Source organism: Lagopus muta, chromosome 7 (assembly GCF_023343835.1).
Source record: "Lagopus muta isolate bLagMut1 chromosome 7, bLagMut1 primary, whole genome shotgun sequence".
Classification (NCBI taxonomy): Eukaryota; Metazoa; Chordata; class Aves; order Galliformes; family Phasianidae; genus Lagopus; species Lagopus muta.
The window spans coordinates 47,353,034-47,378,328 of NC_064439.1; the positions used below are offsets into that span (position 1 = coordinate 47,353,034).

At 40.0% G+C, this 25,295-nt stretch overlaps 1 protein-coding gene across 8 annotated transcripts in view; it reads left to right on the forward strand.

Moving 5' to 3' along the window:
• LOC125695811 (dual specificity Calcium/calmodulin-dependent 3',5'-cyclic nucleotide phosphodiesterase 1C-like) overlaps positions 1 to 25,295 on the forward strand; it is a 305,234-nt gene that overhangs the window by 155,832 nt on the left and 124,107 nt on the right. For 2 of the 8 annotated variants that reach the window (XM_048950768.1, XM_048950769.1), the window contains exon 4: positions 5,822 to 5,884. The exons of 5 other annotated variants lie outside the window; for them this stretch is intronic. In XM_048950768.1, the coding sequence (XP_048806725.1) occupies positions 5,822 to 5,884 (63 nt within the window). Of the gene's footprint in view, positions 1 to 5,821; positions 5,885 to 6,570; positions 11,968 to 25,295 lie in introns of those variants that run through there. One more of the 8 variants, XM_048950773.1, reaches the window with a different exon arrangement.

Below are 25,295 nucleotides of genomic sequence, written 5' to 3' on the forward strand. Positions count from 1 at the left end.
ACAGCTGTTTACATCTACCTCATGGTGTTGCTTTCCATGGTCAGAGATGTTAATAGTAATGAATACATAGGATGAAAGTGGTTCTTGCTTGTTCTTCCTGGGAAAATTCACAGCAGAATGCACATAAAAAACAAGCAACAACAACAGAAACAAACACCAGTAAAACAAGTAGAAGAAAGAAAGAAAAAGTGAGAGATGCTGATCCACATTGAATTTTATTTTCCCTAGTAATCTCATAACATACCTAATAACACTTAAATTTTGGCAGTACTTAGTGATTGTACACTAAGAACTTACCCAGTTTTGCCTTGCATTCAGGACAGAAATACTTGTCCTCTGCCTGCTGCAGGAGTGAGTGGAATCCATGGCCCAGATCAACAGTGGTTTTGTGATTTATGTCTTGTGGTTTTGTGAAATAAATGGTTGGCATTGCAGAAGCTGGTTAAACCCCTATGGACATGAAACATGTTGAATGCTCAAGGAGTGAGCAGACACAGACTAAGCTGCTGTCCTACTTCTGCTGGTGCGTGTTCATGTGGTAAAGGCTACAACATGGCAATGAAATAAAAATTTGCATTATGAATGCTGACTGTTGCATACAGATAAATGAGAGGGATCTCCTAAGCTATTGTCAGTCCAGCATCTTTTGCCACCAGTAGGTTTGTTTTGTAAAGAAAATCAATGCCTTCTTGTAATGTTTATTCTCTGAAAAGCAACAGCTTGTTAATTTCTCTTTAGACTGACTAAGCTATAGAAATAGTTCAGCTTTCTTACAGATTTCAGTTGTGATACATATTCTTTTCCCCCCGGTGATATGGTGAACGTTTTCAGATTGTGATAACAAACACATCTTCTGTTTAGTTTCTGCACTAACAAAAAACAGAGAACTACCTGCTCAGATTCATACTATTGCATCAATTTTAATGCTCATGAGGCACGAAGAACTTGAGCACCAATATGTTTATCGACAGAGCTTCAAGATATCAAGGACTGAAGTGACAGCAGTTACCACTAATCGGCATCTCCATTCCTACCTCTAGAAATGCTGCCCTTTGATGAACAGAAAATTCTAAATGCTGGATTAGATGAATTTCTTTCTTGTCCTGTCCTAAAGCTACCAAGGTGAGCGGTAGGAAGGCTGACAAGTGCTACAGCTTCCAAAGGTGTGAGCCTTGTCCTTCAAAGCCTGAAGGGCACTGTCCTCAGCATTCACAGCGCTGGAAATCATTCAGCTTCAGGGCTTGGAAGGAAGCTAACTCATGTTAAACACCTGAAAACTGAAGATGTGAGAGTGGAGCTGAGAGGATGTGTAGAATAAATGCAGCTGTCCTCTTTTTAAAGTGAGGTGTGAATTAACTGACCACACAACAGATTCAAGCAGAGCATTTTTTGTGATGAAAATCGTCAAATACGTGAAGGTTTTGACTCTTTTGGGATCAAACTTGAAGTTTGGTGATGGCAGAGATGCTCTCTCATTTTTCTCAGGGCTTTCGTAACAAGCACTCCTAACCCATGTATTCAGTACAGTTTCATTTCACTCCTGTTCTCAGCTGGGTGAGAATACTGAGAGTGCAGCACCCCAGTTATTCTTCTGTGTGATCTTATGAGCAGGCCAGCACTATGCTTTGAAAAACAACGGGAGACCAATGCCAATAAGCATCAGCTCTCATCTTTTTATCTCTACATAGAGCAGTATGCAGCCCTATATTCAGCATAGCCTTGACACTGCTCTAATCTGAATTTAGAACTGAAACATTTTGGAAGGAAAGTATAATTAAAGTTGTATTCGCTTCATCATTGTTTATCCTGTAACCTTCACTTAGAAGGTATAAATATATAGTAGCTATTATATTATGTACATATATATGGCATATATTATATATTGTAGTATAAAGAATAAATATGAAGATATTTCTGAATTGCAGCTTTATTACACTTCAGTGCTCAAACATTATTAAAACATTCATAGAAGAGTTGTGCAGGAGTTGGAGTTGGAGATGGGGCCCAAGTGGTTTGCGGCTGATTCTGGACAGTTGAAAAATGACAGAAGGTGGTGCAGAATCTCAGTGGTGTCTGGAACCTGCAGGCAGTTGGTCACATCACTAGAAAAAGTGCACTCCTGTGCCATGTGGAGCTGGACAGTTGTGAGTTGCTCCTTATTAATCCAGCGGTGGAAACATGGGTAGCTCTGAGAAGCCTTTCACAGCGTCTGTAGACCTGCACACAGTGGTTGCAACTGAAAAAGGTGTGGGTGGGAAAAAATGTCTCCAGTCTCTGTAGCTTTACATTTCAGTGGGTAACATCTGGATTTCCATATATTGAGAGTGGACGGGGGACTTGTAACTGGTGAAGTTGCATGTGTTGGAGGAAATGGGAAAGAATGACTAGCATTGTCTGACACGCTCCTTGAGATGTCTGCCTATATGTAACCTTCCATTCTTGGAAAACTGTTTTGCTGTAATAAGAGCAAATTCACATTTCTTTGGCGAGGTGTTGTTTGAAAGGATGTCATTAGGATATTCCTTCTTCCTTCAAAGCATCATATGCACACAGGTACAGCAAATCTTTGACAGAATTGCAGACTTGTTCCCCAAACATCATGTTTTATGAGCATATGATAGGTTTCTTTCTGTAGAAGGATCTCAACTAGAAGAACAGGTATAGAATATAAAGGAAAGCATGAACTCAATGAGAAACACGAGAATTTTATATTTTTGATTGGAAAGAAAATTACTAAAATTTAGAAATTATGTATTTTAATACACTAAAAAATGACATCTGCATTTTTGAGTCTTTCAATTGCCACTGAATTCGTATTAAAAGAAAGAGGAAAGACGTCAGTGAAGTTAGTCTAATTGTACTGTTAGGCACGACTCTTCTGATAAGGTGTCTAACAAACATTTTGAGGAAGAAGGCACTTGAACAGCCATAACTGTGTAGCAGGAATTTAATAATCTCTGTTTCAGTTCAGCCATGTTTCCCCACCCCATGAGTATTTCTCTGGAATAATGCAGGTTGCTAGTTTTCTGGTGAAACTGAATTGGAGTTGGACTCACTGAGAAGTAGAGAACTTATTACTTGATGAGAAGAACCAGCATCACATGTGTTAGGTGCATTGAATCCAAAGGGTCTGGAAGCATATCTCCCATCTCCACCAATTAATGTGACACAGTCCTCAGACAGAGGACTTGACGTAGTTATTGACATGTTCCCATGTCAGTATTGACAGGCATCCCATGTTGTTTCACAAAGCCTCATAACCTCTGCCTTCAGAAGCATGGGGGTCTTCTTTAAGCCTCGCATTACCAACTTGTTGCCTTGAATGCTGAGGGCACTTCAAACATAGGGATGTGCAGGTGACTGACTGTCACCAATGTCACAGTGTAAATTCAGGCTGAAAAACAGCCAAAAATTGTGTTTTGCAGAACAACCAAGCTATAGAGACATCTGTGTGGGTATGTTTAAAAGTCTTTGTAGAGGACTTTGCAATGCAAGAAGAAACACAGAAGTAATCTTGGCTTGCTAACACATGGAGATGTGATGTGTTCTGCCTGCTTCAAAGGTTTAAAATATTTTAACTTTAAATATATACATACTTATATATATATATATATATGCTTATATATTTGTTTTTAAAAACAATTTTATTCCAACTTACCTTCAGTGCTATGGCCTGTGTTTTACAGAGGGCTCTTCTAAGTTAATGTGAGGAAATAGTGGCAAAAATATATTGGGAAAGGCAAGAACCTTCCATCTCCAAGGACACCTCTTTGGCAACATTAACCACCAGTCTCACAAAGCGAAAGAATGACCAAGCAAATGAGTGACTGCTGTTTGAACGCTCTTCCAGCTAGAAGTGATTCACTCTTAAACGTGGGTGTCTTTGAAGCAGAGCTGTTAGGGGAAGTGTGCAGTGGTAATGTATCAGGTCTAAATGTAGCTGTGGGACTAGACTGGAACTGGGTCCACATAGAGTTATCTCCTGGTAGCTTCTTTGCACAGCAAGTGTGAGAAATCTTCCAGGACACCTTCTTAGAAATGTTCTCATTATTTATTTAGTCCTCAGCGAAACTAATGGTTGTGACTGAAGACACCTTAAGGCTGTTTTCCATCTTGTCCTTGGAATGAGCTAACAGTCTTCCTTCACGCTGAGCGTTTCTAAACCACACTAAAGCTTGTTTTGCAGACAGCACATGGCCTCATTTTTGTTTTTTTTCCTGCTATGGATTCAGCTTGGTGAATACTCAAAACCTCTAGCTGATTAACACTATCCTTGGTAAGAAATGGAAGAAACCCGTGCAAATAACGTGTCCAATGCAACAAATTTGTTTTCTCTGAGCTACTTATTCTTGCATGGGAGACCACAGCACCTCATTCTGTCACTTACTAATAACAGCAGTGACGTATTATTTTTCACAGTACAGAGAGATAAAATAATCTCAAGTTAGCTTGAATTGTCACTTCATGTTGCCATTCCTGAGCCATTTGTTTAGCATCTGTTTGCTGCCTGGGTCTTATCACTGCTTCCCAAGCTATACTATTTGGGAAGCTGAGTTTTGAAAGTTTGCCAGCACAGCTGAATAGTTCCATTAGTACTATTGTTGTTATTATTGCCTGCTTTTTGACTTTGGCAAGGACTGAACATACACCACAGGCTGCGGAGGGAGTCTTATAAAGATCCAGTGGTGGGATATTGGTATCCTATCAAAAGGGTACAGCAGTAATGGAAAAGGAGAACCTAGACAACCGAGTAGATTATCAGACAAAGCAACTATAGAGATCTTCAAAGGCTCCAACAGCTCATCTACTTGAACTTACAGCGTCCTGGATGGAAATATGTGCTTGTTTTAAAATTACACTGGTTCTGTTTTTCAAATAGGAATGTTATTGTGCAGTGTGAATCATCATAGAGAATAATAAGCTACAGACCTTGCAGAAGGGAAGTTGCCCTTTCTGGAAAAATACATTTGCAAGGAAGTGTTGCATTTTAGTTAGTATGACCTTGCCTAAACTCGAATTTATCCTTGGCTTTGTTTGTTATGTTTAACATTCCAATCCTCTTTTTTGTTAGTTTGGGGATAATCAGCAGCAGGTTTGCTGCTCCATTGAAGCTTCTTAAAATGACCTGAAATTCACTTTTGATATAATGTACCTCTGAACATCAGCTAAACACTTTGTTAAATTTGATAGATCACTTTTCCCTTGATTTTAATTTATTTTTAAGAATTAAAAGTATTTGATTAGTCTTTTCTCACCTGATAAGCAAATTTATATATATATACCTGTGCATATGTAAATCTCCTCCATCTACTGGTAGTCTAGTAAAATGTCATGCAAATAAGTCCCTCTGGATGTTTTTCACTTAGTCCTAATGCTATGTAACAGAAATAAATTTGAGGGGAAATATGTTGTTGTTTGGCACTTCTCGGATTATGAACAAGTGTTTACTCACTTCAAATACTGAACTCATTCCACACAGGCATAAATCTTTAAAAGGTATTATTTATGGAAAAGAAGAAAGTAAACTTCCTTCAGATTTTAAAGAGGGAGTTTTACAGTGTTAAGAGTGAATGGTCAAACCTTCAATGAAACTTCACAGAGTGCTTAAAATACTTTTTTTTTCCTAATCCAAATGCAGAAGGACATTTAAAAGCTTGCAGTCAACTCCTTGAGAGTTATTTGTTGTATCTTAAAAAATACAACATTGCCGTTCTAGCCTGCCTAACAGCAGCCAAGACTTCTGGCTTTTGTTGTTGTTGTTGTTGTTGTTGCCCTGCAGAAAAGCACGATGAAAGGAGCTGATGGATTTTCTTTATTTCAGGAGCTTGTTGTGGGAAACGGTGGTCACATTTGAGCGACTCCACAGTCTGATAATTCACATACGGTCAGTCACTGCGTGTGTGTGGGCATGGAGGGTGATGGGGCCAGGCAAAGGCAGGGTGACAGCATTTGTCTTAGCTTTTTGACACGAGGCTGTCCATCTGACTTTGAAGAGAAGGAAATAAGCAGGCTAAACTCTGGTTCTCAAGCAAATTACTGCTGATTTCAGTTCGAGCAACGTTTCCCATTTAGGCTTTTTTGGGAAGTCTCTTCATCTATCTTTCTTTCTTTCCATCCTTCCCTGGGACTCCCACCGCTCCTCCCATAGGTTGCAATTAGGAGTGAGCAAGAAAACTGTAAGAACATGAGCTCCAGTTCCGTGTACGTGACAACTCAAATAGCAGTCAGAAAAATTGTTTCTTAGCCTTCATTCTGGCATTATGCTGGATCCAGGTTTCAAATTACCCCTCTAGCACGGGGAAAGAATTCCCGGAAGGATAAGCTCTGCTCAGCCTGTAAAGATAAACAGAAAACAAAAGAATGGGAGGTAATATTCAAGAGATTAAATAGCTCATTGGGAAATGATGAGACTTCTGCCCTGTGGATATTACGTTATCTTGGTAACTCTCAGTGATGGAAGATAGAGCAAACTGAAGAGGATTCCACAGCCTGTTGATGAAAATGATGAGCCTTCGGTGTGAGGAAAGATTAGAAAGATGAAGACCATTTTATTTAAAGAGAAGGTAAATCAGAGTGGATACTTCAGTCTTCTTGAAACATCCAGTGTTACAGAGTAGGTGTTATCTCTTTCCTGTAGCATAACAACCAGAGGGCAGGAAAGTAATGAGGCAATTCTTTCAATCTGGTAAATAACTGTGCCCTGTCAAGTGTATTTGTCAGCCAATATCAGTAAAGCAAATAGTTAATTAGGTTTCACAGTGCTGCTAGCCGCATCTCCCCAGAATGAAAACAGTTGCAGTTAATTCATATATAATAAATGTTTTCAGAAGGCTATAAGCTCTGCCCTTCATCTTACTGATGTGCTCTGCAATTCGCTTTATGAGCAGTTCTGCCAGTTTGTAGATACGATCCCATTTGAAAGGCAAGATGTGCCAGATGAGACAGACAGAGAAGTAGTTCAGCAGTCCAGTGTGCACAAATCCATGCCTGAAAATGCGATGAGAAAGCCGAGTCTGCTGAGAAGTGAATGAGGAACGGCAATACTTTGTTGTAACGATGTTAGTTTTACATTAAGGCATCCAGAGCTGCAATGTGAGAAATCCACCCTGGAGACTACATGTAAAGATCTATTAAGATGATGAAGGAGTCTCCATTAATATTCTGTACCTTTTTTTTTTTTTTCAGAATATATTTCTAATTATTTTTTTTCTTTTAAATCTCTTATAGTAAAAGACTTTGTTTTTAATATACAGAATGGTTACAGAAAATGAACTGAAAATGAACTCCTCTTCAATAACTGTGCAATTGCTCACTGTCATTCGGATGTGAATTTGATTCAGCAGAGTGATTTTTAGAAAACACATGCATGAAAACACATGAATTGCAAAGTGAAATGTATTTCTCCATACTGATCAAACAAATACTTGTCTTTCATTAATTGGACAAAGGGGGGGAAAAAAGTGATGAGAAAAAAAGCTGGCAGCTTGTTGAAAATCAGAAGTGATCCTGTACTGGTTTGACTTAATTGTAGCACTGCAAACTTTTCTCGTGAAACCTTTTCAGAAAGAAGGTAGCAGCCAAAGGTAACTCACTAATATTGCATGGCAGAAGGAGGAAATGAGTGGAAAGCAAACTGAAATGCAGGAAAGAAAAGGAAGGCAAGATGCAAAGGAAAAATGCATGCGTCTGAATGTTTAGCTCATTTTTTCTGAAGCACAGAGAATTTCTAGACATTTCAGATGAATTAATTTCAGATGATTGGATTATATTACAGAATGTTGAGAAATTCCTAAGTTAGTCACTCTTTCCAGAAGATGGCTGCAGGAATAACTTGCTACATTTCTAATGCATTTTTCAGTTTCAGTCAGACTGAGTTGCTGTGACTCAGGCTACCTGGTGCCTTCGTCCTCGGGAAGTCCTGATGCTGTAAGCAGGGCTTCACACAGAGTGGGGTATTGTACGTCCACAACAGGATGGCAGAACCCCATCCCTGCCTTCTAATAAAATATGAATTGACTTTTTAGGGTTTTGATTTTTAATTTTGTTATAGACTCATTCTTTCCAGTCTGAATTTTGTCATGGCCCAGACTTGGGGAAGAAAAAGGGTATTGTTCAACCTATTCAGGAGATAAAATGTCATTAGATGCTTATAATCAGATTACACTGCTTTTGAAGGGAGGCTTATAAAGATGAATTTTGTACAGTGAAGGGATGATGAGTAGGCAGATGTTCTATTAATTTCCTGCTTTGGGAATTCTCAGACGGAGTAACTTTATCTGACAAACAGACCCAGTGAGATGCAGAGAGATGACTACTAAACCAGAATTCAAGTCTTGAAGTGATATTGTATTGTACTAGTCTGGAGAGATTACCAAAGGTAACTGCAGTATTAAAGGTACATACAATATCAAAGAGAGCCTGGAGGGAGGAGTGGAGTATTTTACTGAATCAAAATGTGACAGAAAATGAAGAAGCCTTTAGGCAAACAAGCCTTCAGGTACCTATCGCTATGATCCTGCAGCTCTTCTTCTGTCCATCAGAGTTGCAAAAGCATTAGTTCCACTTCTAGGCATGGAAACAGTCACTGGATAGAGTAGCAGGGGTCAGAGTCCATGATTAATCTCTCCAGCTAGCGTTATTAATGTCCCAAATGTCACTCCTTATTCATTTCACCCACTTGAGTCTGTCACGTCCTTCTGTGCCGATGGTTCTGAGAACAGGTTTGACATGAAATGCATGATAACAGATGTGCAGCTGGAGTAGCTGACTGGAAAAAAAAAATCAGCCTGCTGTGAGGGACGTGGATTCCTTTCCTCCAAACACTGTTTTTTAATTCCCTAATTGTCCACACATTTTAGGGAATCCATATAAATTAAACTGCCTAGAGAAAGTTGCACGGTTGAGAGGATTGGGGAGAGGTCTGGGATTTTCAGCTTTGCAACTCTGTGAAAACATCAACTGTCACCTATGAACCAAAGTCATTCTGTTGTCTGCATCTGAAAACTAGAGATGGATTGCTGTGAAGTAAACTCAGTATTTGCTTGTGGGGAATGACATGTGGGACACAGATCTGTAGGTACAATTTTCACACTTTCACTCTTGAGAACTTGTCAGGCTAAGACTGATTTTTCCTCAAATGCTAAAATTTAAATGTTACCTTTTCAGTGTTTCAAAAGATAAAAGTTTTAAAAAGGCAAATAAAGTGTTTCCTGGACAATATAGATTTTTTTTTTTAAACTTCCATAGATTTTGTGAGAGGTGATACGAGAATGTTGGGAGAAAAAAGTAAAAAGAAAGAAATTAGCTCGCATCAGCTCTGCAAAACACATGTATGACTCATTTTAGGATTGACTGAAGCTCAGTGCTCAACATCCAGATTGCAATCCGTTGTCCTCGAGGCTATTTACAACTGATGTTCTAAAGTCTGTCCATCTTGTCCTGCAATGCCACAGTTGGATTAACGAATGAGACTGGCTGAGGAAAAGTGGGAAAAAAGAATAACAGAAATGATTGACTGTATGCAGTTTTCAGGCCATTCAGTGAGCTTGCTGTGTATACAGATGCTATATTTCCATATTAATGCTCAGCAATATGAAATGTGGAGACGCATCAAAATCTCATTCTTCTTCAGAATAACTGGAGATATATATATGTTTTTATGTGGGCTAAAGAATACTGTTACACTATGGCCTAAATATCCGATAGAGAAGTTTAATTCATGTTGATGTCTGCTACTGACTTTCTTCAAGAGGGATTTTGGATAGATTTGGACACTGACCTATGTTAGAATGGCAAACCTGATTTTTCTTTGTGGCAACTGAAGAGTGGCAATTCTGGTGCAGTAGAAAAAGAAATTTGCTGAGTGAAGACTTCTCTCATGTCAAAAGGAAAAGGTTATGTGTTCTCATGTACTAAAGTACTTCTTATGCTCGGGATTTATTAGGTGTTAAAGGTGATACTTAGAAAAGATATTTTTATCAAAGGGCCCAGCACTACTTTAGTAATTAGAATCTCTGTGAGTTAATATCACACAGATCTGCACAACATGTTATTTTTTTGTATTTGTAGAAAATCTCTTAGTGCTTCTATATTTCTTTTGACTTTCCCACTTTTTAGATGCATGGCTAATAAAGAGGCCAAGCAATCCTCAAATGGAAATGACCGATTGCATCGAAAATAGATCTGCCTAAGTTAGCCTCTTCCTTCCTTCCTTCCTTCCTTCCTTCCTTCCTTCCTTCCTTCCTTCCTTCCTTCCTTCCTTCCTTCCTTCCTTCCTTCCTTCCTTCCTTCCTTCCTTCCTTCCTTCCTTCCTTCCTTCCTTCCTTCCTTCCTTCCTTCCTTCCTTCCTTCCTTCCTTCCTTCCTTCCTTCCTTCCTTCCTTCCATTGTGAAGTTTGTAGATTTTGAGAGTCACCACTAATACAGTTTTTAGTTGCCTCCATGTTTTTAACGCTGGTTTGTAGATGCATCTTTTAGTCTTACAACTTCTGTAGAGATTTCAGTTGTCTCCTACAGTTAACATCCTTCCTTTGTTACTGACAGCAGTGTAAAGGTAGAGCTAGTTCAATTCTGTGTTTTAATCTAGAACACTGAATTTGGGGCTAAATAATTTGCTGTGGAAAAAGAAATCTGCCCTGAGATTTAGGCCAAAATGTCCTTTCAAACTGATAGCCAGGATTTCCAAATTCAGACTGTTATTCAGTATTCTGAATCAATTGAAATCAATTAAAATCATGGATGGACAGTGCCAGAACCATGATGTTTACTAACATGTGCTGGTCCTTTCTTGAGGACTTAGCAGTGAAGTTGCATCCTAAAAAGTCATCTTTCCAGCTTTTCTGGATTATATTTCATGACAACAGGCATTTTAAAAGCTTGAATGCCATAAAAATTGAATTTGTCCTAGAGAGTGTTATGAGAAAGAAAATTTAAGCTCTGTATAGACTACAGCACTTAATTTCTGTGAATACCTTTTACTTCTACCTTACTTTCACTTACTTCTTGATGATAGGGACTTCCACAGGTATTATTTAATAAGCATTCCAGCTACAGTGAAGTTGCAGTGCCATCAATTCACTGCATTATCAAAAACTCCATTGCTTAATGTACTTGAATTGCAACTTCCTTTGGGCACAGTAAAAAAGCAACTACCTCTTTGATGAATAGCACTTAAAGTTATAATTGAATATACTGCTTTGAAAAGATACATTGGCATTTACTTTCTGCTTTAACTGCAGGATTGTTTTGTGAAGAAAAGATTGAGTCTCATAACAATTGGGCTTGCTTTGCATAATATTGTCTTATCTGTGCTATAAATCTTTGCCAATATTGGATGCACAGGACAAAGCTCACACGCTCCTAAAGCTTGTTTGTGAAGATGCCAAGCTCTGAGATTCTGTAATGAGGCTGGCATTAAAAAATGCTAAATAGGCTTTTTCCTTTTTAGTATTATTGAAAATTATCTCATCTCTTCCCCCTCTTTAAGAATCATTCACACAGAAGATAGTTGAAAAAATGAACAGTTTATTTTCATGCTTTTTTTGTCCATTAAACTACTGCATTTTCTGGAGACCAGTGTGATCTAGGAAAATAAGGCACAGAACTGAAAGCCATGAGGCTTGTGTTTCACTCTTCTGTCCTCAAACCTGTTTTTGGTTAATTGCCAGACCCTAAAGATCAATGTCAACTGAGTATATCACCTAAATATTTGGATATAAATGAACTTCTTTTTGTTTTTAATTACTTTTCTTGCTGATCAATGGAGTAAATACTGATGTGAGCAATTCAAGGCTCTACAGTTGGGATCACAGCGCTGTTCTCATAGGAGCCTCAAAGGCCACCATAAATCCTACCTGAGCTGTTTGAAAGCAAACTCCGGAGCAGTCTTTAGGAGATACTGATGGTGGAGTGTCATCTTGAAGACAAAGGGACCAGAGAGATCCTTGGCTTTACCACATTCATGTCATAGGTTAGTTAGAGACTCAAGACTAATGCATGAGTCCTGATTACTAGCCATCTTACAGCTTCTATTGGGATTGTGTTATTCTCTTCAATTTTAGCATGTCTAAATGTACCACCCTTGTTGAACTTCTAACCTTTTGTTTTCTATTAAAATAACCACGGGGAAGGAGGTAATTTACTTTTTGTGTCTCTTCATTTTGGAATAGAGAAGTGTTGTGTTTAAATTTCTCCTTTCTGATGTTGGAGAAGTAAACCTGTATTACTTATATTGATTATCACATTACTAATGAATAGCTTGCTGCCTGGTGCAACTCTGAGCCCTTCCTATTAGTAGCTGTAGATCAGCAGTTTATGATTTGTTAAAGATCACCAGTTATGTGAAATCATTGAGTATATATGAGTAATTCTTTGCAAGGTAAATGTTCACAGGCTGTTGTGTGCATTTGATATCATCAGTGATTATGAACTCGTATGTCTTGTTGGAACTTTCAGAAAAACAGGCTGTCAGCCCCAGCATCCTCAGTATAATGGGGTTACAAGAAAGATCCCCGAGAAGGACATGGATTAGCATCTGCTTGTGGGAGAAAATCCCCAAAATACAAGTCTCAGAAAGCTTAAAACCTGAAGTAAATGTTTAGAAAAGAAATATTTATGCAAAAAAGCAGTAGCTGGTGCCATAGAACACAAGCATGATTTTTGATGGGTAGAAACTCTTTCATTCAGGTGGTTTCGTTTGGATCCTGGCAATCTAATGTGAAGCTGGGTAGAAAGAGCTGTAGGCAAAGTTAGCATGAAGTTCCCTGGCTGCAGGTTTGGAAAGGTCTTTGTGTCAGAGAAGGGCTGGGGGAAGGTTGTCTGATCCCTTGTGCATGACATTTTTGGGGGAGGTTCTCCAAGCCGCTTCCTTTCCTCAGAAAGTGTTCCAATGAGGGCAGTTTTCTTCATCCGTATTGCTTCCATCTTCTTCTCTCTGTCTCAGACCGGGCTGCCTCATTTTACGAGCCTTCTCCCATAGAGATTTATGTCTGCTTTGGAAGGCAGCAGAGTGAGTTTCTACCCTCTGGCACCTTTGAGAGGATGCACAGAGCAATCTCTTAAGGGTGCAGAGAGAGATGGCTTTGTTTGTTTCACTGCTGGGTTACGTTAGCAAAGGTTGCAGGTACAAAAGCTACACCTCACTTTTGCTTCTGATGCAGCTCAGCTGGTTGAATAATTCAGATTTCCATTCCTATTGATGAACGCCTTCCCTCCCCATGCCCCAGCCAAGCAGGCTGGAGGTGAACAGAAAGGAGTTAGATGGTGAGGACAGCTACAAATGATCCTCATGGTTTATTCAAGAGCACTGTCCTGAAGGAGTGACACAGTAACCTTGGCTGTGACCTTCCTCCTTGCTGCTGGCTGTTGCAGAGAGCATTTCTGGGATTAATCTGGGGCTGTGACTCAGCGGCACTGACGTGGCAGACCTGCTGTAATCAGTGGAGGAAACTTACTCTCACTTACAAGCTGGTGTGTAGGCTTTACCTCCTTTATAATAATGTCTGTTGAAACGCGTCTCTTCTTCCCTCCTTCCATAGCAGAGGAATAAAACTCAAGGATTTTCCCTGTTAGGGCTTCTTAACACACACTTAACAAGGAGGATCTGAGTACTGATAATTACGTGCCATGGTGTCATTCAAGCCATCAAATAAGAAGATGCTCTGCACTTCCAGTTACAGTTGTGCACTTAACCTGCACAAACACTGGTGAGTGATTGTGGAGTTACACGTGGGTGCTTTTCAAACTACGGCAGGGGAGATTCAGGCTGGACATGAGGAAGTATTACTTTTCAGAAAGGGTGGTCAGGCACTGGAATGGATGCCCAGGGAGGTGGTGGAATCACTGACCCTGGGGGTGTTCAAGGAAAGACTGGATGTTGTGTTGAGGGACATGGTTTAGTGGGAGCTATTGGGAATAGGTGAACGGTTGGACTGGGTGATCTTTTAGGTCTTTTCCAACCTTAGTGATTCTACGATTCTATGATTCTATGCTCTTTGTGTTAAACCTCAAGTATTACTGCACAGTTCACTCACATACCAGCAGCGTGCGTGTACGTAAATACTGGTAACCATGGCATGTTTGCACATCGAATGCATCTTGATTGCAGAGCAGCTATGAGCTAAATACCCCATTGTTTTTATGGGGTTCACTTGGTGGACACGATTTGCCTGGGCAGCACCAAGGTAAAAGCACCATTCCACTTGGCATTCCCACGCGGTCCTGCTTTTATATATTTAGACATGAAATATGGTATATGGGTTCTCACCCTCCAGCACAAATCCTGCCTCGGTGAAAAAGAATCAGGAGTGAAAAACTGAATGGTTATTTTCTAAGGCTTATGAAGGGCTGTTAGGAAATCATCAAAACAACCTCCTCCATGTGAACCAAACCAGATTTAAGTTGGCAGAAACCAAATGACAATCCATAATTTACTCGGCTCCCTCGCCCATCCACTCCTCTGCACTTACAAAAACCTTAATCAAAATATTTGAAGGTAGTTGACAGAACTGAGTGTGAGTAGCTTCAGTCAAACAAGAAGAAATTGGTGTGATGTTCCAGATCCTTGCTTCTATAAATGAACAGAATATCTCAGTAAACTCCACTGAAGCTTAGCTGATTTACATTGCTTGAGAATTTAGTCCCAGACATTTTATGTTGCACTAATTATATATTAGGCACTGCCTTATGGCTACTCCAGCTTTTCGATCGAAACAGATTTTAGATGTGGTCTGGGGAGTGCAAAACACTGCAAATAAAACTGCCGCTTAGTACTCAGTCACTGACTGTCATCATCTCTACCAGAAGAGTTTACATGTAGTGGATGAGCTGTATATACCAGTGTGATGCATGACAAAGTCCTCCCCAGCACATTTCTAAGTAGTGAACCCACCAGGTCCCAGGCACGAGCAGAGGCACACAGGTGCTCATGCTTAGGCTTTTACTGTACAGCTTGTCTTCCCTACTGGCTTTTTTTTCCCCAACTGTAAATATCAATATGACCCAAATCTGTTGGCTTTGATCAAGTAAAAACAAAACAAAAACCAACAAACAAAAAAACCAACAACCATTAATCTATTTAAATGTGTTTACATTTCATCTGATTTACACAGTCTGTGGCACTATAATTTCTAATTCCCAGCTGCGTGGCTTTTTTCTACCTGGTATCATTTGCTTTTTATTTTATTGTCAGACTTATTCTAGTTATCCATTTCAGACTGCAAATGAGACTCGTGGGGTTTTATTTATGATTTATTTCATGGATATAAAAATGATGCTAATGCTGTAATCATCAGATATAGCAAATATTTACAAAGACATATTGGTGCTTTTTTCATTAACGTAGAATTTGAGCATGCTCACTGGCAGAAGTAATGGCTTTTCATTTTCCCCCAGAAACATGTAATCATTAAAATTAGTTGACAGATAAATCTTATGAGTCTTCTAAAAACCCTACTCACCAAACAAAAAAGGGGAAAAAAAACAGCTTTTCCTTATAAATCTTCATAGAATACCACGGTATCTCATTGAACCTCTGTCCTACAGCTTCTGCTGAGAAATAGCAAAAGAAAGATGCAACCAGTTCCTGTGGGTATGCTCTCAGGGCACAGTAATGGAACGTTACTGAGATGATGGATTCATGATCATTTTTGATAATTTTTCACCATCTTTTATAACGTGGTGTGTGTGTTTAATGAAATCATATGGTTTATTTTCACTCCCTCTCTCTATCCCAGCACATCAAGCATTTGGTCTGAAAATTTCCCATATTCGTGACATTTTTCCTTGGGCAGGATGTAATATCTAGTGGATGACAAATGACCACATCGCGGACAAAGCAGGCAGGCGGCTTTTCTTCATATGAAATAGTCCTTTTTATATCCCCTCTATCTTTCCACAACATAAATATACATGCACAGAACTAATACAGGCTCAGACTACCTGAGTCAGTGGAAGAGGAGCACTGCCATCTGTGGATATGCTGTTCCTGGACTGAATGATTTCCTCTCTGAAACGATCTTTATCACAGTGAAGCAATGAAGCTATAGGCTTGTCACGTGGCAGAAGATGAGGATCCTTCTGGCCAAGTCGTCAGCATACAATGAATATGATTTGTCTGGTCCCAAATATTGTGGGAGTATCTTAAAACAGGGTAGAAACACTTACTAGTAGTCTTCTGCTCCTAAACACAGCTGCAAGAAGCTCCATACTGAGCAGAGGGAGTCCTTTCTTTGGGTATGAGGAAAGGAAAGCTGGCCGGGGGGGTGGCTGTCCTCTGGGGGAGCCCCAGGGAGGAGGTATGGGGGGAGGTAAAGTGGCAGCCTGAAGATGGTGAGGGCAGTCAGGAGACCCTGGGCTGCTCTGATCCCACGCCAGCACCCCAGGCCTCGGCCGCAGGCGTGCCAAGAGGTGCATGATACAAACTATAAATAGGCATGTGACACTGCAGAGCTGGCGCAGAGCAGCAGCCTGTGTGGAGCAGATGTCACTGGGAAGGTCAGGACCACAGCCACTGACATTTTGTGCCCAGAATCTATCGTGTGTGACGGCAGCACGGCCTTCTTGGCAGAAATGGGTGTCAAGGCAGGCAGCTTAGAAACTGAGCTGAGCATCAGTCACCTCATTCAAAAGCAGCGCCGTTGACTGAGAGGGGCATGGAAAGCTGCTCTGTCATGACATTTTTTTGCCTGTAGTTTTGTTATTGTACAGATCTGTGTGTCTCCAGCATTGCACAAAGTGCTTGTGGCATTTGGCTGTTGTGCAGGTGGCTTGATGGGGGGTAACTGAAGGTGCTGAAACTGTGGAAGTAACTGCAGCAGGGCTTACAGCCAGCAGCAGCTCTGAAACGTGCAGCTCCTGCCCTGCAGACCCCAGGAGAGGAGGGAGCAGGGTTGTATCCGATCAGAGCAGTGGCAAGCTCTCAGCACCTTGTGTGCACAGGTTTCCTTCTATGATTTAATTCCCTTTCTTTCTCAGTTTTGCTTTCAGATAAGAATGCAAATTCATTATTCATGCAATGAATTAACAGTACTGATGAGCGGAGGGCTTAATAGATAATACTTTCTGGTGTTGTAAAAACAATGCTCCCTGAGAATAAAATTGGATTTGGAGATGGGCTTAGTCCTTCTGCATTCTGAATCATCAAACCAATATGTGCTGTCATTCTAAACTTGCTCATCTGTCTGTATTGTTTTGGGGGGGGAAAAAAAAAAAGCAACAAGGATGCTGAAGAGCCACTGAATATGCTTAGTGTGTAGTCTGCAATACGCATTCACATATTTCAATTGTACCAGGATTGAATCCATGTTTTTTTCTCTTTTCTCTTTCTTTTCTCCCAGCTCCTGGAATGTCTTGTAGCAAAAGAAACAGATCTTTTTTTTGACAAACTGTTTGCAAGTTGTACAGTACAGTATATCCTGAAAATTAACATTCGTTTACTTTAGGTGGGTTGTTTATATAATGCTTTGTCAACACTGTGTCACATTATTCTGTTCTGCATTCAGATGAGTTGATTTCTCAGTGGACTCCCAGCATATTTCACTGCAGCAAATGTTTATCTTAAATTTATTTCTTATTATTTTCTGAGCAATAAACACATTCTGGGAGAATTCTCTACAGCATATAATTCAACAGATAACAATACCTTCGCTGAGTTACATTTATCACATTTCTTGAGCTTTCCTTTCCCCAGTAAAACACTATTTGGGCTACAGATTTCTTTCACCCCCCCCTAAGGGCTGCTGCTGTTGCTTACCTCTGAACTATCCATACCAAATCATTCAGTTGAACAGAGGCTGCAAAAGCTTAAAGTGCTGCTTTCAAATAAATGTTGTGCAGCTGTGGACATTTCATGCACAGAAGAGTTCTAAGGCTTCCTATTTAGACAACTGGTATTCTGAAAGCAATGCTGCTATTCTTTGCTAACACCCAGTTCTGGGAGGTAATAGATAGCACTTTCATGCTCCCAGGATCAGCCTTTATGGTGCCATATGCCAGCCAATTATCTCAGTGTCATTAGGCACAGAACTAGTGTTTCCCACATGCCCAGATCATGCAATTAGTGTACTTAAGTGAAATGGGATTGCAACGTAGCAAATAATCAGAGGGTAGACCTAGTTTGTCCAGCCAACTTTCAGTTTGCCAGGAAAAGCAGCTACACTGTTGGTGGTTATCACAACCCGAAGGGGAAGCTCTTAGCTCTGTGTTGATCTCTGTAACCTAGAATCATAGTAAAAAATAAGGTTGAAAGGGACATCTGCAAGCCATTGAAGCCTTCTGCTGTATCTCCTGCTCCTCCAAATTTGATGTTATTCACACCCAATTATCAAAGCCACTGCTCATGACATTCAAGAGTAACCCCAAACACTGCACTACTGCTGTGTTGGGTCTAGCTGTGTCTACACAGAACTCAAGAGTGAGCTGAGTTCTCCAACCTTTTGAATGACTTTACAGCTATTTTAGAGAGATGTATGCGTTGCAACTGGGCTGATGCCAGCAGCCAAATTTAGAAGTAATTCAGGTGGTTCTGCAGCAGCATGACGGCAGCCAGAAGGAACTGAGCACTATGACTGGAAAACACAGTTCTTTCCTGAGACACGCTGTGGTTTTCTGTTCAGTGTCCACCTATATTCTTTCTCCTTCTGAGCTCCTTTGCCTCGCCTCTTCTTGGGTACCACTTAGTATTAAGGAGACAAGTTGTTCATATTTTATAGTGGAAGGGAGAGGATTTAGGTGAAGTCTGGGGACTTCTGTCTGCTGCCAGTTTACAGGAGAGGCATCCAGCTTATGAGGAAACTGGCTGAATGAAGTGCAGAGGAGGAAAATGACAACATTAGTGAAGGATGTGAAACAATCTCAACCAGTGGATCCTCAGTCTTATGCAGGAGAACCCCAGTCTTCATGATGACAGGTACTGCTGCTCTCTTGTCAGGCTGACAGAGTTCCAACAAGAGTAGACACAGGCTCTTTGTTCCTCAGTGGATCCACTCTTTGTCTGGCTGTGTTGTTTTTTGCTTTTCTCTGAACTGCTTCTTGCTTAAATGTTTTATAATTAGAGGCTGTTTCACAGAAATGAGTGGTTGCATTATGATTATTTATTGCGTAAAGCCCCATTTATTCTCACATTCCGAAAGAACATCTTAATTTCCTGTTACTCTTCTACATCTGTTGCTCATTATAGTGTTTTCTAGTCAGATGTTTCATTGTTCTCGGAAACCTGTGCTCCAAGCACATCTCTGTGCATGGGTAAGGTGCACAAATGAATTCCTCTGTGGGTTTTGAGGATGTGGCACATTAAGTTGGATGTTTGAGCATTTCTAGTGCCAAGTAACTTCTGACCTTTCCATCTCTTTCCATGGCAGTTGTCAGACACATCGACCTCTTACTGGGGCCAGTGTAATGTGTGCTCTGCGCTCTTTGGAAGTAACCTTTTTTGAAAGTGGGGATATTTTAGGAGTTGATTGGTGGACACCATTTTTTTGGAGGCTTACTCAGGCAAGTAATCTCAGTGTGGTCATTAGGTGTGCCTACATGAGTCAGCTTTGGGCTGTGGAACTGCTACTATTCTATAATAACCGTAAACAAAGCAAAGCTTTTTGAGGATCTGGAGCCTAACTGTGTTATGGGATAAGGTTTGTAGGGACTACACGTAACCCTGTAACAACAAAAGATCTCCCCCCCATCTTCGTGTAATTCATTCTCTCCACTTAAGTGTTTCTAGGGGACCGTTATTATTTAAATAGCCCTCTTCATGCTCTTTTAATCACACCTTACTAGGAAAGTAGCACTCATTACTGTTTGTTCATGTCTTACAGGAATAGGACTCAAGATCATTACATAATTACTCCCATTTTAACAGAGGAGTCAAACCAGTATTTCTCTTACCATTACACAGTGAGAAGCTTCTGTCAGCTTCTCTTGTCAAGCTGTGAGAGTGATTTTGAAATTAAGAGGAATGTGAATTATATCAAACATTTCTCATTTGCCCATCCACGAGAAGCCAGCGTGCATTCATACATGCTGTGGACAGGTTTGAAAATCTCTTGTTCCCTCACCTAGGCACTATAACTACTGTTTCCTTCTGAGCAAAATCTTATGAATAGCTTAGTGTGAGTAAGAATATTTGAGTCTGAATCACAGGCTTTCATGCAATTAGTAAATCTTTTGGTCGCTAAGTGCTACATATATGGGAAAGACCTCCAGATGTCACAGACTCAAAACTGAAAGCAAATACGAAGTAGAAGTAAGCAAGGCATTGGCAAAAGAATATGACTTTCTAATGAGATGATGCCAATTATGGCAAAGCTAACTCTTTGTGTTAATTCCACATCCTTAATGCTTTGAATTCAGCTCTGTTATGTTCTGCTGCTTGACACAGTTAAATTCCTCTACGGTTAAAGTTGTGTGAATAATCAGGCTATTTTTTGTTTTGCTTTTTAATTTTGTTGCTGAAGAGAAATATTTTGGAGGAAAATGATTTCTAGTTCCAAATGAAGTGTTTTGCTTAATTCAAAACTGAATTCTTTGCTTCTGGATCTGGTGCATTTTCTTCTAATGGATACAAAAAGGTTTTGCTTTAGAAATAAAATGTTTTTGACTTGTAAGAAACTTTCACTTACATCTTATCATGTTTCAGAGTGATTGGAGTTCCACATAAGCTTTCCTGCTCCGGAACAGCAGTTTTCAAAGGGTTTTCTCTGCTCTTCTCCTAATAATTATCCCACGCACTTTTTTAATAAAGCTACTGGCAAGTTACAGGAGCCTTTTCATTATCTATTTCACCTATTCAGTTGCTTTATTTGGAATGTCTCCATCTAGTTCCTTAGGAACTCCTCTGACCACTCTTCCTTTATTGCCATAAGGTGAAAAGCCTAACAAACAGGGAAAGCATCCTCTTCCTCACCTGCAGACTAAGCAGTGATGTGGCTGTGGTGCAAAGCTGACCTGGGGTGAGCAGTCCTCCCTAGCAGGGATGGGCTGTGCAGTTCCATCCTGGACTGGCCTGCACCTCATTTTGTGTGTGCTGATTTCTGCAAGCAGTGCTCCTGTCCCCTGGAACCTGGGCAAAGATCCTCGGGCCTGTTTCACCTGAAGGTGAATAAGGAAGATGTGCTGTAATGAATCACAGAGTCCTTCTGGCAAACTGAGACCCATTTCTGCAAGTTGCTGTAAGAGAATTCCCCCTGGAGCCATTACCTGGGTATGTGATCATGCCTGAGTATTTTTCCATACTAAGACATGTAATTTTACAAAGTGCTTTCTTCTTTTTAATACTTTATTTTGTTTATCTTGCTTTATTTTTAAGACAGTCTGTCTGACAAGACAAATTTTAACACAGTGGTCTATTTACCTGAAAAAGCAAATTCATAAATCTCTCTAGTGTTATAGTAACTTGTCATTTCAACCATTAGCCAGGCATTGATTTTGTGACCTCTTCTTCCTTATTAACCAAACCATAATCTAGATTCTTCCATTGCTTTAGTCATAAATCTTATTATTTGGAACTAATTAGAAGAAATTCCTTCTTTCGTATCTTGTGTGTGCTCCCTAATAGTTTCTGGGCATTTATTACTTACGTATTCATTTTTCAGATGTAATTACATTGCTTTCTAATTTTCCATAATGTGCTCCCTCTTTTTAATTTGTCTGAGTAAATTATACAGTGCTCTGTGAGGACAATTCTTAGTAAGATCTTATGAAAGGGACTCTCTGAAATGACGTAATAGTTCTTCCTTATCTGTTCCCTATCAGTGTCTTCTCTATCAAAATAATTTCATTTATAAGTTGAAAGACATTCTGTAAACCTAATTGTGTTGTTTTGGCCTTCTACTGCCTGTCTTGCTGTGCCCAGGGTGGGGGATTGGCTCACGTAGCAAAACATCTTGCTCTGGATCTGATAAAATGTACCCAGACCATGAGAGGATGATCACTGGCTCTTCTGCCATTGCCCGCCTGACAGAACTGCAATCTGCTTCTCAGACATAAGTAGTCTTACCAAAACCAGAAAGACAGTAGATATCCCTTCAAACCTACCTATTTTGTCTATCAGTATTTATCTGCCACCACAAAATGCAGTTAGTGAAAATTGCACATCCCTATGCTAGGAAATACTCAAATATTTACACCTTCTGATGGATCTGTGAAGCAGACAAATGGAGAAATGAAGTGCTGCTTTCTGTGTAGTCCCTTTCCAAGCTTTTTCAGTATTTTTTAAAGTAACAGAGATCTGAAGGCTAGCAGTGGAGAAGATGAGTAACCTCAGGATGTTTGATTCGGTAAAGATGTGACAGAAATATAAAAGTAACAGAAATATAAAAGTAACACACGTTGCCTATATCTGTGGTAGTGTACTGAATTCCTGTCACACAACACCTGCTATTTTTGCATTTCTTTCTACAAGGAGTTATCTCAGCTCTAGGATTCCCTTTGTGACTGTCGCTTGTAATGTTACATTATTGTACTGTCTAACAAAGTATTTATGGAATCACTTCATCAGGGAAGATTAGAAGGAGAATCATGACACTTCTAGTGAAGGCTTTTTCCTCAAATATCAATCTGTAAAAGAAACAGACTTCTTTAGTTAGGTAAGCAACAGAGAAGAGCTGGGAGATGTTAACTGTGTGTGTGCTGAATAGGAACGAGTGCATAGTGCCCTCTAAAGGTTTGCTTTGCCCTGAGAGTGCTCCTGTGGCTTTTGGAGTCATCAGAATGTTACATGGATTCTCACAGGGTTGTGCCTATACATCATGAATGAGCAGAGTGACCCTCTGGAGTCTGTCATGTTGCTAAACTGTCTGCAAGTGATAGCTCTGTTTTTCTGATCATGCTAACTTGTCTCAGTGGGAGCTGCTTGATTTCTGGGAGCTATGTTATTGGTGTAAGGAAAACCAGGAGATTGTTAGAAGTAAAAGTGGGATCTACTGTTGAAAGTTGAGTGCTTGGTGCAGGAGCTGGGAATGGAGGTGGCCCAGACCGTCCTGTGCTTTGTTCGCATCGAGAAACCGTACTCCACTCATCTCTGTTTTTTTGGTATTCCCCTGCCTTTTATCTCTTGAGCAAAGATGAGGCAGAGGTAAGTTTAGGGCCATTTTATTTCAACTTATCTACTATATTCAATAAACTGACAGTGCCACTATTTTTGGACTGTATTTTCCTTCATAATACTAAAAATGTGCAAATATTTTTATAGGATTAATTTATTCTTGTTAGCCACAAGAATATATTTAGAAAAGAAAAGATGAATGTCTACGCGAATTTTTTTTTTAATACAGTAGGTCCTGGCATTTATAACTTGCAATAATCTTAAATTATGTACACCAAGCTTAGCACCTAGTGCTCTAGTGTTGTCTCTTTTATAGACTAACAGTATTGGCTTATTAAAATCAAGTTAGATGTTGGTCTTATTCTATCCTACTTCTAGCCTAGCGAAGGAAAGAATATTAAGCTGGAGGTGAAAGAGAGAATAAAGCAAGATAGAAGGCAAAGAAGGAACATGAGGAATGAAAAGAATATCTTTCTGAAGAAGTCAGGGTTAACTGAAACATTTTTGTGGATGTTTACGGGCAGTTCTGTGGCCAATGCTTCTATAGTGGAAATGCTAAGTCACAGCCTGAAGCAGTGATTGAGCACCTGGTGGGAAGGCAGGGCCAACCCAGGGGAGCTTAGGTGCATCCTGAGTGACCAGAAGAGGTGGAGCCAGGATCCATCCCTTCCCAGACTTCATTTAAGGGTTGGCAGTGGAAACAAGGATGTTTTGCTGGAGATCCCTGCCTACCTGAGGCCTTGCAAAGGTAGGCCAATTTTCTTCCTTTATTTCTGCATCCACAGCTGCAGCATTTGGGCTTGTCCTCATTTGTTGCAGTGAAGGACTTTGTCACCCTGCTATTACTGCTGTCCTTTCCCTCACATTAGAGCATTACATTTTCCACATATGTAGGGTGTTTTTTCTGCAATATGTATTTCCTTCCAGGCTGGTGAGGTCTATGCTCCATAATGCCAGTGTTGAGCTACTGCTCTCCTGAGCTCAACTTTGCTTCTCTGTTTTTAGCATTCATCAAACTAGTATTAGCATCTTTAAATAGGTGGGTATTTTAGAAGTAAGATTATATTTCATAAGAAAAGGTGCAATCTGTCTGCAAATTCTGTTCAACAAAGCTAAATGTGGGGACGTGCACAAAGAAAACCATACTGAGTGCATGCCTCATGGCAAAACTTTACTAGGAATGTTGCTAGAGGCTGGAGTTACCTCTGATTTTGTTGAATTCTTTATATTTTCTTGAAGTATTTCTGCATTTACATTACTCAGCAAAACAGTGAAAGAAGTCTAAAGCCATTATCTTGCACTGCATGCATAGCTTAGTTTTGTTTAATAACCCACCTAGAATCTCAGGTATCTGTGTAGCTGAAGGTTCTATTTCTGTCCTTGTGCTTTGCAAAAGGGGGAGGAAAACCCAGAGCTCAGTAGTCAGTGTCTGCAGCTATTTTGTGGGCTGATATGTGTTCATCTGTTTGCTCATCGTTGAGATACAAGCCAGCTCTGAAATGGAAGCTGCTTAACTTAGCATAGACCTGAGCTTGAGTTACTACATTTTGCTGGTAGATTTTTTCACTATTTTGGACTTGGCTACATGTTGAACATGCCGATATGGCTCCCAGTCTGTTTGGAGAAATTGATCTTTGAGCCACGTGATGCTTTGTGCATCATCTCCCCTACATCTCATACTTAAATAATTTTGTTGGCCGTAGGGTCCTTTGCAGTCCATGGGATGATGACCTCTGGTTCTTGGCGTACCACAGAGGTTGCATATTTCAGCTGCTGTTGCCAATGAGGGCTCTGACAGCTCTTTTTGTATTGTCTCTCAGTCTTGGTTCAAAAGGAGTGTGCATTGTCCTTAGGATCTTCATTCTATTCCTTCAGAAAAATCCGAGGTGTAACAAAGCCATTATTTGTTATGAAAAATTTTGGCAGTCAGTTTTGCTGTTAACTCTGTGGGAGTATTTTATGGAAGTATCTATTCATATAATTAATGGGGTGAATATTTAAATGGATTTGTTTTCTCTCCGTATTTCCATTGCAATGGCAATAAAGTCATTGATAAATGTTTGCTTTAACGGAAAACATTTTCCAGCCCTTTTTACCATCCATTATTTAGCAGCCATCATTAAAAAAATATCCTGTAGTCATTAACAATCTTGAAAGAGTTTGTTATGCTGAAGTGTCTGGCATGAGAGTACATGCTGCATTTACCTTGAAGTCTCAGGCACCAGTGTCAATCACTTGGTTTCCAGTCATTACTCAGCAAT